General features: G+C 52.9%; 1 protein-coding gene across 3 annotated transcripts in view; it reads right to left on the reverse strand.

The window, feature by feature from the left end:
• Positions 1–8,630: 8,630 nt before the first annotated feature.
• The window catches only part of TACC2 (transforming, acidic coiled-coil containing protein 2), a 73,218-nt gene continuing 68,327 nt past the window's right edge, over positions 8,631–13,521 (reverse strand). For all 3 annotated transcript variants that reach the window (XM_006879887.1, XM_006879886.1, XM_006879885.1), the window contains 4 exons: positions 10,688–10,848; positions 10,067–10,173; positions 9,315–9,435; positions 8,631–8,696 (listed from right to left, as the gene is read on the reverse strand). In XM_006879887.1, the coding sequence (XP_006879949.1) occupies positions 8,631–8,696; positions 9,315–9,435; positions 10,067–10,173; positions 10,688–10,848 (455 nt within the window). The remainder of the gene's footprint in view (positions 8,697–9,314; positions 9,436–10,066; positions 10,174–10,687; positions 10,849–13,521) is intronic.

Consider the following 13,521-nt stretch of genomic DNA (forward strand, 5'->3'; position numbering starts at 1 on the left):
TTTGTTAGGACAGGTGATTGAAAGGGAAGGCGAGGAGACAGAAATGGAGGTGAGAACAAGGATCGTTTTATTAGAAAGGATCCATCCCAGAGACAAGGACAAACCACCTCTCCTAAGGTAGGGAGGTAAGAAAAGGGTGCTTCTCCGCGTGGGGCCAGGCTTCATACAGTGGGCGGTTCCCGTCCGATGTTCTTGATGTCACACTTGCATCTAGAACACCATGTGTGTCACGGTTATAGTTTCTAGTTCCTTGGCTCTGATGGGACGAGGTCCAGTCCCTGTCACTCGTTTGACCCTTGCCTCTCATTGGCTAACATGAGTTCTGCTTCTTTTTAGCCATACTTATTTAGCCCTAACTCCTCTAACCACTAATCTAAGACCTCTGGCCTCCTTTTCAAGGGGGCAGAGCTGTGCTCATTACCTGGCAGGGCCAGGCTTCCTTCCCACACCTGACATGACCCCAAGAGTCTCTGAAAGACCCCCACAGACAAGCCTCAGGTCTCCGCTGTCACGTGAAGAGAACAGATTAGAAGATTCTCAGATGTCTGACTCTGACATTCTGGGTGGTATATGCCAATCCTTTGTACTTATATGTTTTGTAAAACAAAGATTGGAGTGTTTTACATTATTAAGAGCTTTAATTATAAATTGATTATTAGCAATTTTTTTCTTGTGATTTGGGTGAAAGTTTACAGAAAAATTGGTTTTCCACTCAAGCATCCATCCACATTTTGTTTCCTGGCATTGGTTGCAACTTCTGCAATGTTAGAGGACTTTTCTTACTTCCTTCTGAGCAGGAAGGGCTAGGAAATGCTGCCCTTAGAGCTCAGAAGGTTGACTGTTCTAAGGAAATTTCCTCCCTGGTGATACTGTTCACCTTGTAGGCTTGACTGAAGACTGAGTCACAGGGGGTGAGTTCAGCTCCAGGCTTGAAGGGTGTACAAGGCCATAGTCTTGAGAGGTTTTGTTATCTGTCTTGTTGGGAATCAAGAACAACTTTCACATCAGGCACAAGGCCAAGAATCTCCCTTCTGTGGCCAGGGTGGAGTTCATGTGTGGCCTGGGAGGTGGGGATACCTGGGCTGGGAAGTAGAGACATGAAGGCCTCATCAAGCTGGCTTTTGGAAGCTTTAGTCTCTGTTACGCACAGTATTCAGCACCTTATGTGGTACCTGGGGTCTGGGGAGTGGCTGGCCTCTGTACCTCACTCTAGAAAGATCCTTTTGAAGAGATAAGAAAGGTCCAGGGAGAAAGATCTGCTTGCTGAGAGGTAGATGCTTCTAAGTCTCACCATTCACAGCATCTCCTGAGTCACAGAAAAGGAAATAACTGAGGAAGGCAGGACGCACGCTTGCCACAGTGAGTGGACGGCGTGGAACTGGCGCAGGTTTCCAGCACTGTTGTCTTTCAGGACGTAGACGGTCACATCCTTCTCCTCCAGGGCAGCTGGTGGATTCTGACCAGAACGCTTCAGTGACAGCTGAGTGTCCTAACTACTCGTTCCCTTTCCCTCCTCAGTCGTGACTCCCATCATTTCTCTCCTGACAGCCACATTCTGCTTGGCAGGGAAGTTGTGTCCCAGTGTTCTGCGAGCACTCCTTTCCTAGTCTGATCACACATAGCACCTTCCTAGCGCCCCCAGATGTCTCTTGAGTTGGATGTTCCAGTCCCGGCCCAGTCTGCTTTTGCACCTGGGTGCACACTACATGGCTGTGTCTGCGTGTCTGTGTATCTCCTCATGCACATGCCTGTCTGCTTCTCTGTGGATTATGGTCACCATGAGCCCAACTGCCTTACTCTTTTGTACTGCCTCTGTGTAGGTGTGTGTGTGAGGGTCCCTGGTGAAAAAGCAGTTAAAGTGCTTTCCTGCTTAACAAAAAGTCTGAAGTTCAAATCCGCTAGCCACTCATGAACAAATATGAGGCAGTCGACTCTCATAAAGATTGCTGTTATATCCAAGGTGGGGGAGAGGGAGGGGTGCAGGGGCATAGAGTCGGTAGGGGGAAGTCAGGGGGCACAGTTTGTGGGGCGGGAGGGTAAAGGAAACAGGAAATGTAATGAATGGGACTGATTGTATGAAACAATGTGAACGAAAGACAGTGTGAAACACAATGTATACAAACTCTGTAAGCAAACCAATATAAAATAATATTTCAGAAAAAGATTGTTAAGTGCTATCAAGTCAGAACCGACTCAGCTGACCCTCCAGTGGGTTTTCAGAGGCTGTGAAGTGATGGGAAGAGATGACCCGTCTTTCTCCTGCAGGGCAGTGAGCGAATTATAGAGTGGCCTGTCCTGGACTGACAACCCCTTCCCCTCGAGGGCACCGGAACTCCCTCCATAAAGACTACAGCCTCGGAGCCCCTACGGGGCATTTATGCTCTGTCCTGCAGCGTCGGTGAGGCAGGACAGACTCCATGGTGGTGAGTTTGTGTATATTCCACGTGTATTCCCGTCAGGAGCTGCATTAGATTATCCAAGTTGTGCAGGAAGTAGCCTCCAATGGTGTACTCAGACCACTCTCCCCAGGGCCATGTACTCGGACCTGGGCTTTGGGAATGAAATAGGGACGTTTCATCCTGGCTTGTGACTGACAAGAGTGGCTGGCCCTGGCTGGAGAGCAGGGAAGCTCAGAGTTCGGGTGCCTTTAGAAGGTACAGCGGCTGGGCTGCAGGCAGTCAGACTGAACTTTGATGAAAAGAGAACACCCTGTGCTTACCTGCCAAATCTGCTCCTTGGAAGGCGTGTGCACGGGACACAACCTGCTGTGGGAGGATGGGGGGTAGGAAGAAGCAGGGTCTCGGCTTCCTCACAGGAAGGTTCTGTAGTCCCATGCTACAGCCACCCTGCCCAGAGCCGCCAGGGCAGCCACAGAGCTCCGGTGTCCCGGGCAGAGCTTGCCCTCCTAGGTGGGGCCTAGATGCCCTCTCCCCCACGTAGCCATCAAAGAACGTCTTTACAAATGCAACACATACACACAGGCATCAAGCCAGAGGCAGAGAGTTAAAAACACAGAGCGTTTGAGTCCCACAGCTGAAGGTAGCTGTGGAATGTACTGGAAGGACATTCTTTCAACATTTCATTGTCAATAAAAACATTTTAAAATAAGCTGGAACGGAGTCAACAACAACCAATTCTCCACCTGGCTCTTTGCCTCCTTGTCACTGCATCGTCCCGTGACTGTCCACGGAGACACTGTGCTCCCAGTGAAGACAGGCCATGGCCCGTGTACGCAGGCCCGAGGCTTGGTCATCAGGGGCCCAGGTCCTCAGAGGGCTGGTATTTCCTGAGCAACATTCCCTCAGCCCTGCCTCCTTCCCCATCCTCCTCCTCCTCCTCTAAGGGGTGCACGGACATGAGCTGGGTATCCACTCTTCCTGCCTCCCCTCCCTGAACAAGGGCTTGGAACTTTTTTTTTTACTTCTTTCCAGTCTGCAGAGCATTTTTTAAAAAATATAAATACAATTTTTTTTTTATACTATAGAGTTCATGTTGCAAGGAGGGACAGGTCCTTAGAGAGGGACATCACGCTTGGTAGGGTGGAGGGACAGCGCAGAAGGGGAAGGCCCCCTGTCAGGTGGATTGATTCAGTGACTGGGGTAATCAGGATGGGTGTGTCAGAGATGGTGCGAATGGCACAGGACAGAGCAGAGTTGTACATAGTGTCACTATGAGTGGCAAGCAACTCGATGGCACATAACAACAACTACCTAAATTGGGAGGGACTGGCAAGCATTATGCTAAGTGAACTAACTCAGTCTTATAAGGACAAATACTGTATAAGACCATTATTGTCGAACATGTATGAGAATCCAAGGGGGAGGGGAGGGCAGAGGGTGAGGATGGGCGAGGGTGAGATGGGGTAGGGGGTATTTTACAAAAATCATTGCTCTTGCATGCTGCATAGTATTCCACTCTGTGAGTGTACCATAATTAATCTATTCGATTGTGTTTGGACATTTGGGGCTGTTTTTCCATGTTCTTGCGATGGTGAATAACGCTGCTATGTACCTTGGTGTACAAGTCTCTGTGCCTCAGTTCTCATCTTCTTGGGGCATATTCCAAGTATTGGAATAACTGGTCATATGAAATATTTATGTTAAGCTTTTTGAGGATGTGCCAAACTGCCTTCCAGAGTGGTTGTACCATTTTATAATCCCACCAGCAATGTGTAAGAGTTCCTATCTCACCACATCCTCTCCAACATTTATTACTTGCTGTCCTGTTAAAGTTTGCCACTGCATATTGGGGTGAGATGGTATCTCATTATGGTTTTGATTTGCATCTCTCTTATTGCCGGTAATTTGAAGTATTTCTTCATGTGTCTGTTGGCAATCTGAATATCTTTCTCTGTGAAAATTCTTCCCATGTCTTCTGCCCATTTTGTAATTGTGTTACCAGCCTTCTTCTCGTGGAGGCCCTGCAGGATTTGTAAACTTCTTATATGAGATCCTTGTCTGAAATGGTATTGCCAAATATTGTTCCCAGTCAGTAGGTTTTCTTTTCACTCTGTTGGAAAAAAATTTTTGATGCACACAGGGATTTCATCTTTAGAAGGTCCCATTCATTGATTTTATTATCTTCAGATTGTGCATTTCTGGCTGTATTTGGCAGTCTCTTTATACCATAGCCTCGGCCGTCTAATCTTGGTCCCAGTTTGTCTCCCATCAGGTCTTTCTGTGGTGTCCTATCTTTGTGTCTGGGTCTGCATCATCCCTCACAGCCTAGTGCCAGGAGCATGGTGCGTGCTTGGGACGGGGCAGGTCTCAGCCACGCATGGACATATTCACTCCCTCTGTGCCAGCTCTGAGGGACACAGACATGACGACATGTTCCTGTAAAGACTACAGAAAACCCAAAGGGATAGTTGTTCTCTGTCACATGGGGTGGCTATTGAGAATCAACAGCACACAAGCTGCGCCTACCTCTCCTCTCATCCTGCCCAAACTCGCCTCAGCCAGCTGACCCTGGAATGTGGAGCTCCACATAAGATTTCAGTTAAAAAGTCAGACACACAGGCCCATGCCAACATCCCACTCAGGGATGCTCTCTGGGTACCACTCAGAGCAGGCCCTGCGCGCCCTCTAGTGGTCATCTAGGGAAGCATCTATGGTGCCCACACCCTGTAGGCCCAGTTCAGACGCCAGCTTCTCAGTTCAGATCTCTGGGAGATTGGGCCTGAGTTCAGCAATCTGGGGTTCTCAGCCCCAGTGTGAGGCAGCTCTGCTGGCTGAAGAGTCCCTACCTGGAGAGGTGCTCAGGACCACAGACAAGCCTTGGAATACATAAACACAGGCAAGCACCGAGTCCACACAAAAAGCCTTACAACAAACCACCTTCCTGGGAGGGGCCTGCAGGAGGGGCCTGTGAACAAAGAGCATTATTTTTCTAGCGCGTGAGAACTATGGGGGAGCTAGCTTGGACTTGACAGCAGGGCCACTGATCTACAAAGTAGATGTCAGGACCTGTGGACAGGACACACCTCAGGCCACAGAACACATACTTCATTCTCTGCTCACCTCCTTCCACTTCAGCCTCCTCACAAAGATGGTCGCGAGCTGAGAGACCCAGCAGCCCTGGTGGTGTAAACAGTTAAAGCTCAGCGCTGCTGAATGAGAGGATGGCTGTTCAAACTAACCCCGTGTCCACGTGGGAGAAAGGCTGCGTGGTCTGTCCCCATAAAGATTACACCTCAGACAACCCGATATGACAGCTCTACTTTGTGGGTCAGCTGTGAACTGGAACCCACTTGTCAGCACCCAACAAGAGGCCTTGGAGCCCTAGAAACCAGGGTTCAAATCCTGGCCTCCCCAGTTCTGGGCGTGACATGTGAACACATTTCAACCCCTCTGAGCCCTTGTTTTCTTTACAGAAGACAGTTTCCCCGGTCACCACCTGGTCCTGAGGTTACAAAGAGTGAGCAGCACACCCTGGTGCTAAATTGCCCCACTTCCTGCATGTGCACACCCCTCTCTACGCCCACTCACGACCACCATGCTCCGGCCTCAACCCTGCCCTACTCCACACCTTTCCATTCTCAAGTGCAATGCCACAGACAGCCGAACTTTGCTTTGAATCCTGTGTCTTACCAGGCCCAGGACTGAGGCACTCTCCTCACCCCTGCATTGCTTCTGGTGCCAGCAGAGGGCTGTCTGTGCCTCCCTGGGATAGGGAGGAGCTGGACACAGCGGGATGCTTCCTGTCTGGCCTTGGGCCTCTCTAATCTCACACATGAATAAAGGAGCCCTCATCTTGGACAAAAAGAAATACTCCCCTCTTCTCTCTGTCCCCCTCCACCCGTTCTGCTGTCACAAGTGCATTTTAGCATTTCTGACACTAGAGGCTCTAACTAGAGCACTTCAAGGAAACGCTGAACCAAGGGGAAAAATGTTAAAAGCTCGAGATTCTAGCTGAGTTGGCAGATGGCTGTTCCCAGGAGATCGGAGCATCTGGGGTTATTAGCTCAGTGGCCTGAGGGAGCTTGGAGCCAGGTCAGGTGCTGGCTTCTGGGCTCTTCCACTCCTCCAGCAAAGTGGAACAGGCAGCGGGTGGGACGCTAGCAAACCTCTGTGGTGGAGGACCAGGGGTCGGTTCTGATGCACAGTGAGCCCGGGTGCGCCAGAACTCAATGCTGCTGGGTCTTGTGCAGTCCTCAATCCTTGCAGCGACTGAGGCCACAAGTGCGACAGCTGTGTTGCTGCGAGGGGGCCATCGAGTCTACTACAACTCACAGCACCCTGTGAACAGATCTGAACCCTGCCTGTCTGTGCCCTCCTGATCACGTGCAGTGTGACCTATAGCCATGACAGAGGAACGCCTGGAGTCCGGGAGCCACACTGTGCTGAGCTCATGCCAGTTCCTGGGTAAGCAGCTCAGTGGGTCAGTCCTGTGATCCCAGCACGAGAAGAATGGGGCCCAGAGAGGGTGCGTGGCCATGCTAAAATGCACAGCAGAGGGTGCAGGGCTGAGCTCCACCCCTGGGTTCTCAGCTTGTGCTGAGCCCGGGGCTAAGCTCCTTCCTGACCTAGTTATCCACAGGGATGTTGGGGGGCTCCTGTCCCTGCTTACTACAAACCCCACATACATCCCTGCTTGCACATTTGTACCCCCGAAAAGACAGGCTCCATCAGATCCCTTATTTAGAAAGGGGCTCTTTGCAGAGGTAATTGAGATTGGCAGATGAGGGTATCCTGGGTTTAAGGCGGGCTTTAAGTCTAATGACAAAGGTTGTTGGAAGAGGATGGGGGGGACTGACCACACAGAAGATGGTCATGTGGTCACAGAGGCCACTTCAGTCCCAAACCCCACGCCAGGGCACAGAGCAGCTAGGATGCCAGGGATCCAGGTCTCAGAGCCTCCGAAGGAATCAGTTCTGCTGACATCTGGAGGCTGGACCACTCTTCAGAACAGTGACAGCGCATTTCTAAGGCCCCAGGCTTCGACAAAACGCTTCAGCCTATGCTTGAACACTCTGTACGCTGAGGTCAGCTCTCGCAGGAGACCCTAAGATCGCTACACCCTGTGCTACCTCGATACCCTTCCCTACTCTCATCTCTTCCCGTTTGCCACAGTTCTTTTGCCCGTGCGAGAAGGGCGAACTACAGCACTGACAGCACAGTGACAGGAGTCCTAACTAAAAGGCTAGAGGTTCAAACCTCCTAGCTGCTCCAAGGAAGAAAGACGGGCCATCTCCTCCCATAGGGACGTAGAGCCGTGGAAGCCCAGAGGGTCAGGAGACAGTCAACTCAATAGTGGGGACTTGGGTGGTTTGATATGATTTTGTAGAGTGAACTGGACAACCACCCAGGGTTACTGTCTTCACACAGGAAGACACACAACAGCGACAGTGACACTCCTGGCTTCCTTGCACCAGTGCTAGAAATAGACTTTCCCACTCAAAAGTCAAAGAGACTCTGGGGGTGAAAACCCAGCCAGAGAAGCCCAAGGTAGCACAGTACATTCACTGCTGTATCAAGCAGCCAGCCAGTACTTCTCATCTGCTTCCTCTCACCAGCCCAACTTACAGCATGAAGGAAAAATTCAAATTTACAGACAATGAAATGAGTCCAGGCAGCAAAGATGGAAGCCCAATTTGTTATCACATCACTAAGGCAAGCAAAGATCCCCTCTTCCCAAAAAAAGCAACCATAGCCACACTTATTGCCAAGATCCAAAGGAAAAAAAATTTATTTACAATAGTTTTATTTGAAACATGCATTTTTTTTTAACAAATCAGCAAATGCAGATCAAGTTTACACTCCTTAAGGCAAGAGTCCCTGTCAAGTTGCACGTTTCTGCGGAGTCCAAAAGCCGCTCACCTGGCAACTCAGGGGCAAAGGGCAAAGCCAAGGTCAGCGATGTGTGTCTTTTATTAGAGAATCAGACAATCTCCCTGATACAGGAACTCTGAGGTCAACTTGCTATAACTGATACTAGGGAAACGCAAACCAATAGCAAGAAATTCTGATCGTCTCCTGCTGCTGCGTCCAATCAAAGCAGCTTCGATGAGGAAGGAAGTACAGTAGTGCAGAAGACAAGGTCAAACAGGGCCAGTCCACGCGGCCGGGAGGGCAGCAGCGGGCGAGGGCCCTATTGCACACGACGGTCAAGTCCAGACCTTTGGTTCAAAGTTAGCTCTTCCCCATCTTGGCGATCAGCTCGTCACAGATCTTGGTGAGTTCTTCTATCTCTTTGTTCTGAAAGTGAAGGCGAGAGAGAGGCTGCTGATACGGGGAATCAATCCAGGCCAAGTGAGGGGCCCACCAGGCTTCTTGATCCCCCCTAAATTATCAAAGGCAGCCAGACAGGCGACTTGGAGTCACACAGCCCGAGAAGACATCATCGCAGCTCTGGCTGTGTGACCTGGGGTGTAACATAACCTGAGCGCAGCTCCACGGGTTAGAGCAGCTGTGCTGGACCATGTCTCCACACTGGACGCTGCTGCTGGACTCTACTGAAGGAGACAATGTCACGTCTCCAAGCCTCTACACTGTGTCAAGCACGTGGGGGCTCACAAACATGGGTTTCCTCCCTCGACGGCCCTGAAGGACACTCTTCTCTGTTGCCTCTACAGGGGTCTGGGCAGAGCTCTTTGGCAGCTTTTTAAAGCAACACCACAGTCAGCATCACACGGGCAGTGAGTCTAGGAAAGGCCAAGGGCAGACAAGGACCTGGCCAGGAAGGGGGACTTTGTGATGGGGTCGTTCCCCTGGTTCTGTCCTGGAAGCAGCAGTGGACCCTGCAGAGCCAGAGCCCAGCCCTTCCACCCCATTCATCAGCCTGGTGGGCCGGGCCCTGCCCCCTCTGCCTGTCACCTTCTGCTCCAGCGTCCTCTCCAGCGCGTCCACTCGCAGCTGCTCCTTTCGCAGGCTGGCCTGGTAGGCGGCCTGTTCCTGCTGCGCCTTGCCTCGGACCTGGGCGATCTCGGCATTGGCCCTGCGGGGACAGAGACTCAGAATGCCGTCCTCACCCTGGATGCATCTCACATCCCTGAAGGGCAGCTCCACCAACGGACCCCAAGTACAGGACATCACAGCACTCCCCTCACCCCACCTCGACTCCTGTTCCCATGATGCCAGACTCCCTGAGCATGATGGGGGCACCCTTTGCTTGTCAAGAGATGCTAATGGACAGCATTCAGGCCGTGACTGGTGGCAGCCTGGTCTCAAGTGGTCCCTGTGACTGTGGATGGGGTCGCTGGGATTTACAGGATGTTCACAGGCTGACCACCCGAAGTAGATCACCAGGCCTTTCTTCCTGGTCTGTCTCAGTCTAGCAGCTCTGCTGAAACCGAGTACACACTCTAGCTGGACATCACTGCCGGGGGTGGTGGGCAGGTGGTGGCAGCTCTTCACGTGTCCTGGTCGGGACTTAAACTTGGATCTCCCTCACAGGAGGCGAGGACCGTATTAATGAGCTGGGGCAGACTCGCTCAACATCAACACATGACAACCTTTGCTATGAGCTGTTTGATAAACTGCCCACCCCTTCCGGGCCAAAGATGGGTGACAGCCTGACAGAGGGTCTGAGGGGCGCCCCCCGGGGAGCAGAGCGCAGGCTGCCTTACCTGTCCAGCTTCTCCTCCGCGTGCACCTTCAGGGCCTGGTACCTCTGCTCCTCCTTCTTTACTCGTGACAGGTACTCCTGGGCACACTTCTTCAGCACCTCTTCATTCTGAGAGGACAGAGGGTGTGGTCAGGACCCCGCTGACGCAGGTACAAACCCGGACAGCCCAGCTGCCTGCTTGAGACAGCCTCCAAGAACCCCTGCCTCACATTTCTCCCACACCGGCACACGCTGTGCCCCTCTCAGCCCTCTGCACCCTCCGTGTCCACTCATGCAGCCCCCCTGCTCAGCCCTGACCAGACATCTGTCCACCCCTGCACCCACCCCCCGCAGACCCCGCTCAACCCTGACCACACATCTGTCCCACTTCTGTACCCTCCATGTCCGCTCATGCAGCCCCCTGCTCAGCCCTGACCAGACATCTGTCCATCCCTTCACCCATCCCCCACAGCCCCCCACTCAGCCCTGACCACACATATGTCGCACCTCTGCACCCTCCATGTCCACCCCCACAGCCCCCTGCTCAACCCCGAGCACCCATCTGTCCCACCCCTGTACCCTCCATGCCCATCCCTGCACCCTCTCCACCCCGACAGCCCCCTGCTCAGCCCTGGGCACACACCTTCCGGAAGCCCTCCAGGACCTCTTTCATCTTCTCATATCTCCTGAAAAGGTCAGCCAGCGATTTCTCGACGGAGTTCAGGTCAGCCAGGGCCTGCTCCTTCTCCAGGACCAGCTGCTGGACTGTGTGGTGGGACACAGACTTCTCCCGCTGCTCGTCCTCTGGTGGGAGAGACAAAGTGAGATGATCAAACCCGTGGATGCAAACTGAGACTCTGCCCGACAGAGGCCCCTCTGCGGCACAGCTGACCAGTGAGGGCACCGGGGCCCAGGTTTTACCTGGGCCAAACCCCCTCCCCCAGAACCACCTAGTTTCTATTCCAAGAGGACTAAGCATCCATGCCCAGAACCTGGACCCATGCAGCACCAGACGGGGAAGGGTTACCTCTACTCTCTCCCCTGATGAATGCAGCCCCTTAAAAAGCTATTTTAAAAACCTCACGGATTTGGTGATTGGCAACAGATATAACCCAGGAACCCAAAGCTGACATAATGGTCTCCCTGAAATTCTATTTCACGCAAAAACAGGCATCCTTTGTGGTTGCAGTGAGCACTTAGGGCTTCACGCCCAAGTGGGGCACCAGCACCTGACTGTGCACTAACAAGGCGGGGTTTGGGCTCGGTGCCCAGTTGAAGGCTTGGCCAGCAGCTGGCCCACTGCAGCCTGCGGTCCCCCTCAGACAACACTCCGTCCCATGCACCTGTCTTCTCTGACAGCCCCTCATTCACACTACACACGCCAGCCTTGGGGACAACCAGGTGCAGGGCAGGACAGTACCCCCCACCCCAAGCTCCCAGGAAGGCGCTCAGCACAGCCAGACCTGTCTGCTATTGGTCCAGGTCAGCGTGTAGCATGGCACATGTCCAGACACAGTGACCGTGACATTCAACAGCAGTGGCCAGCACCTACTGGGCACTTGTGTAGGGCAGTGCCATGTCGACTGCTGTCCTCAGCCAGTGTTCCCCTGTCGGCACCCAGCACCGGCTCAAGCTTCCTAAGCTACAAACCACCACATCTCTGCTGCCCGGCGCCCCTCCCACGGGCTCACTGCACTGGGACAAAGTTGGCCTCTCCTCTCTGCAGGTCCCTGGCCCTTCCCATGCTCCACGCACGTCCACACAGGGGCGAGGGTCTGACCACCAGGCACCTGGCTGAGCCCACTCTATCCCTTTACTTCCTCTTTATAGCAGTGCTCTCTCCTTATCTACATCAAACATGTAGGTGCACGTGTGTGTGCACAAAATGTACACACGTGTGTGCAGGCCTTCACACATGTGTTATATTGCATGTGTGTGCATGTGATATGAGTATATGCAAATGCATGTGTGGTGCTGTGTGTGCAGACTGCGTTCACGTGCACGTGTGTGTGCAGACTGCGTTCACGTGCATGTGTGTACTGACTGCGTTCACATGCACGTATGTGTGCAGACTGTTCACATGCGTGTGTGTGCAGACTGTGTTCAGAATGTTTATGTGCACATGTGTGCAGACTGTTCACGTGCACGTGTGTGTGCAGGCTATGTTCATGTGCACGTGTGTGTGCAGACTGTTCATGTGCATGTGTGTACTGACTGCGTTCACGTGCACGTGTGTGCAGACTGTTCACGTGCACGTGCAGACTATGTTCACGTGCACGTGTGTGTGCACTCTGTTCACGTGCATGTGTGTGCATTCTGCGTTCACGTGCATGTATGTACTGACTGCGTTCACGTGCACGTGTGTGCGCAGACTGCGTTCACGTGCACGTGTGTGCGCAAACTGCGTTCACGTGCACGTGTGTGCGCAGACTGCGTTCACGTGCATGTGTGTGTGCAGACTGCGTTCACGTGCACGTGTGTACTGACTGCGTTCACGTGCACGTGTGTGCAGACTGTTCACGTGCATGTGTGTGTGCAGACTGCGTTCACGTGCACGTGTGTGTGCAGACTGCGTTCACGTGCACGTGTGTGCGCAGACTGCGTTCACGTGCACGTGTGTGCGCAGACTGCGTTCACGTGCACGTGTGTGCGCAGACTGCGTTCACGTGCACGTGTGTGTGCAGACTGCGTTCACGTGCACGTGTGTGCGCAGACTGCGTTCACGTGTGTGCTGCCTGTGTTCACGTGCACATGTGTGTGTGCACACGCACATCTGTGAGTTGTGAATCTCCCTCCTGAACACATGCTACGTGAGGGCAGGCACCTGAGTCTGTTCTGTTCGCTGCTCTGACCCCAGGGTCTAGGCCTCCAGGGAACCCAGCACACCTCTGTGGAATCAATGAATCTCATGCCTCAACCAACTAAAGGGTGGGTTTGCTTAGCCCTATTTTACAGAAGGCAAAACTAAGGGCTTGGAAGTTACACCGCAACTAGGAAGCAACAAAGCCTGTGATAACCCAGCCCGTGTTCACATCTCTACTCGGTCCCCTTTGGGTGATGGCCTTGAAGGTTCACAATCCCCTTCACTGCGGGGAGGTGAGACTTGGTGTCTCCTCCTGGTCTCTGACAGAGGAGAGCCCTGACATGCTGAGAGCTGGTGCATTCTTGGGGTGTGTGGGGGTGAACAGGAGCAAGGGCACCATCTGGATTTTACTTCCAGTTCTGTTCAATCGGCTCAAAGTTCCCCATCCTCAGTTTCAGGGCCTCAAGTCCAAGAAGAAGGGGGTTGACCCAGAGCGAAGTCCTCACAGTCAGAGGAGCAGGAGGCCTGGTCACTGCAGAGGCTCTGACCTTGGGGATCTAAGACGTGCCCCGGGACGGGTATGCACAGCAAGTGTCAATGTCGGACACCGCTGCTGTTCCAGTGGCCCTGCATGGAGCAGCCCTGGACAGGAGGGGCCTGGTGTCCCTCAGTCC

This window comes from Elephantulus edwardii, unplaced genomic scaffold (assembly GCF_000299155.1).
Source record: "Elephantulus edwardii isolate Elephantulus edwardi_28Jun2011 unplaced genomic scaffold, EleEdw1.0 scaffold00006, whole genome shotgun sequence".
NCBI lineage: Eukaryota > Metazoa > Chordata > Mammalia > Macroscelidea > Macroscelididae > Elephantulus > Elephantulus edwardii.